General features: G+C 46.4%; 1 protein-coding gene across 1 annotated transcript; it reads left to right on the forward strand.

The window, feature by feature from the left end:
- Positions 1-418: 418 nt before the first annotated feature.
- On the forward strand, positions 419-1,720 carry LOC136480457 (acyl transferase 15-like). The gene has a single exon (XM_066477991.1). The coding sequence runs from the start codon at positions 419-421 to the stop codon at positions 1,718-1,720; it is 1,302 nt and encodes a 433-aa protein (XP_066334088.1).
- The last annotated feature ends 700 nt before the right edge of the window (positions 1,721-2,420 follow it).

A 2,420-nucleotide genomic window follows, 5' to 3' on the forward strand; every position in this document is an offset into this window, starting at 1 on the left:
GCAACATTCACATGCGTACCTAGCGTTTAATGTCTACTATCACCAAACCAAATATGGTAATGAGGGATGGTTGTATGCGTCATTTGTCTTATTACCGTATAATATGTCCTGAAATTGCATTTATTCCTTATAATTCAGGACAGGACGAGTAGCATGCGTGTGCCCTCCGATTGTATGATAATGAAGGGGATTATTCCTTTACTACACTTGGAGGAAAACCAGTTGTCATCATCACATGCAAATTATAAAATTACAGATATTTAATCCATGTATGGAGCTGCTGCGTGCTGATGGGTCACAAGTTTGACTTTAAATGTCCACAGGTAAAGCACAACAGGTTTATATATATGCGAGGGAAGCTACGGGGCCAAGATGCAGCTTGAATCAGAGCATCAACATACATACTACACACAAAACAATGAGTGCTGTGGTGAGGAAGTCATCACCAGTAGTTGTCAGGCCATCAAGGCCGGTTACAAAGAGCGACACCATTAAACTTTCGGCCTTTGACAAGGTTGTCGGAAAAATACCAGTCACAGTGTTGCTTGTGTTTGAAAATCCAATCCATGAACCGGCCAACACCATAATGAGAGCGTTGTCTGAAACACTTGTCCACTACAATCCTTTCGCTGGTCGCATTGTTGCAGGAATCGATGATGGTGGTGAGGAGGATCACATTCTGTGCAACGGCGAGGGCGTGGCATTCATCTCAGCATCTTGCAGCAACTGTGCCTTGAAGGAAGCCATATTCTTAGACCACTCACCATGCGAAAGGGCGCTGCTGCAGGAGCTGGCCATCTACTACCCTGCAAAGGGCTGTGGCCCCGCTGATCCTTTGTTGCTGATGCAGGTGACAGAGTTCTCCTGCGGTGGATTTGTTCTCGGGGTTACCTGGAACCACGTTATCGCCGACGGCGCTGGGATGGCTCAGTTCTTGCAGGCCGTTGGCGAGCTTGCCCGTGGGTTGTCTTCACCGTCTATCATTCCAGTTAGGTTGGATGATTCACTCCCACGTCTCCCTCCATCCATGGACGATGCGTTACGGCAGGTTATGCTGACGCTTGTTCCATCGCACCTTGCCTACCTTGACATCACTGTCCCTTCGAGATCAATTAACCTCATCAGAGCTGAATTTGGCAGTCGCTTCGATTGCCAGCCATGTACCATGTTTGAGGCTGTCTGTGCAGTATTATGGCAGTGCCGAACCCGTGCAATTATGTCAAATTCAGAGACCCCAGCCGTGCTGATGTTCAGCGCCAATGTGCGGAAGCATGTGGGCGCCAAGCCAGGATACTACGGCAATTGCACATCGTGCCAGTTTCTCATGGCACCAAGTGGTACCGTGGCGAGTGCAGATATCTTGGACCTAGTCAAGATGATCAAGCGTGCCAAGGAGGACATACCTCACACATCCATTGTGAATCAAATCAGCATCCTGACGGAAGCCAATAAGGGTCAGATGCAGCAGTTATTTGGTCCACAACTTCGGTACAACGAGTTGCTGGTGACATCTTGGCGAAATCTTGGCTTTGAGGACGCCGACTTTGGTAGCGGGAAAGCGGCTAGAGTGACGTCATATGCAGCAGGAAACACGCCGTCGTCTCCGGCCTGCATTGTGTGCCCGCCGTGCCAAGGCGAAGGCGGGGCCAATGTGTGCTCGGCATTTGTCAAGGAGGAGCATGCTCAAGCTTTCCTTCAAGAACTAGCAAAACTCATGTGATTTCCCACCTATCGTGTACGTGCTTTTAATAATTTGGAGGAAGTATGCATCGTTGTGGAGCAATAATGTTATCTTATTGAGTGCCCAATCTATATTGTGTTTGTAACATACTGATATTAAATTATTACAGAATTATTACACTGCTGCGAGACACTTTTCTTTTTGAGTCAAACGGCCTAGTAACCAAGATGGACAATTTTCGAATCCGCCGCTACAAATGGTCAACCATGTCTATTTACAGAGGCGGTCGTCCGCCTCTGTTGATCGCTTAAAAATAGAGGCCATTTTATCAAGATGTCCTCCTCTAAACTTGATTATTAACAGCTATTAAAAAAACCTAGCATTCTAAGGGGGTGTTTGGAAGGGGTCCTCCAAAGGAGGCGGAGCCATTTAGAGGGGTCATCTGGCTCCTGTTTTTTTCATTAAAAATGGCCCCTCCTACAAAACGTTTATTAGAGCTCCTACAAAGGAGCAGGAGCTAGAGCCGGAGCCAGTGACAAGCCCTACCAAACAGGCCCTAAATGTACCGGCTCTAGAAATAGATTAACAGAGGTGGTGCTCTTCACTTCTTAAGTGGTCGCCTTTGAATACGTACATTAAAATTAATTCATAATTTTTTGATATTAAGTCAGATAAAGATGAACTTAGTACCAAAATTGTAGAGCTCAACGCGATCCACAACATTATAGTTCAAAAGTAT

Source organism: Miscanthus floridulus, chromosome 9 (assembly GCF_019320115.1).
Source record: "Miscanthus floridulus cultivar M001 chromosome 9, ASM1932011v1, whole genome shotgun sequence".
NCBI classification, from domain to species: Eukaryota; Viridiplantae; Streptophyta; class Magnoliopsida; order Poales; family Poaceae; genus Miscanthus; species Miscanthus floridulus.

What these genes read in the sequence shown, in the direction of transcription:
- LOC136480457 (XM_066477991.1), top strand. Translation starts at nt 419, where the DNA reads ATGAGTGCTGTGGTGAGGAAGTCATCACCAGTAGTTGTCAGGCCATCA.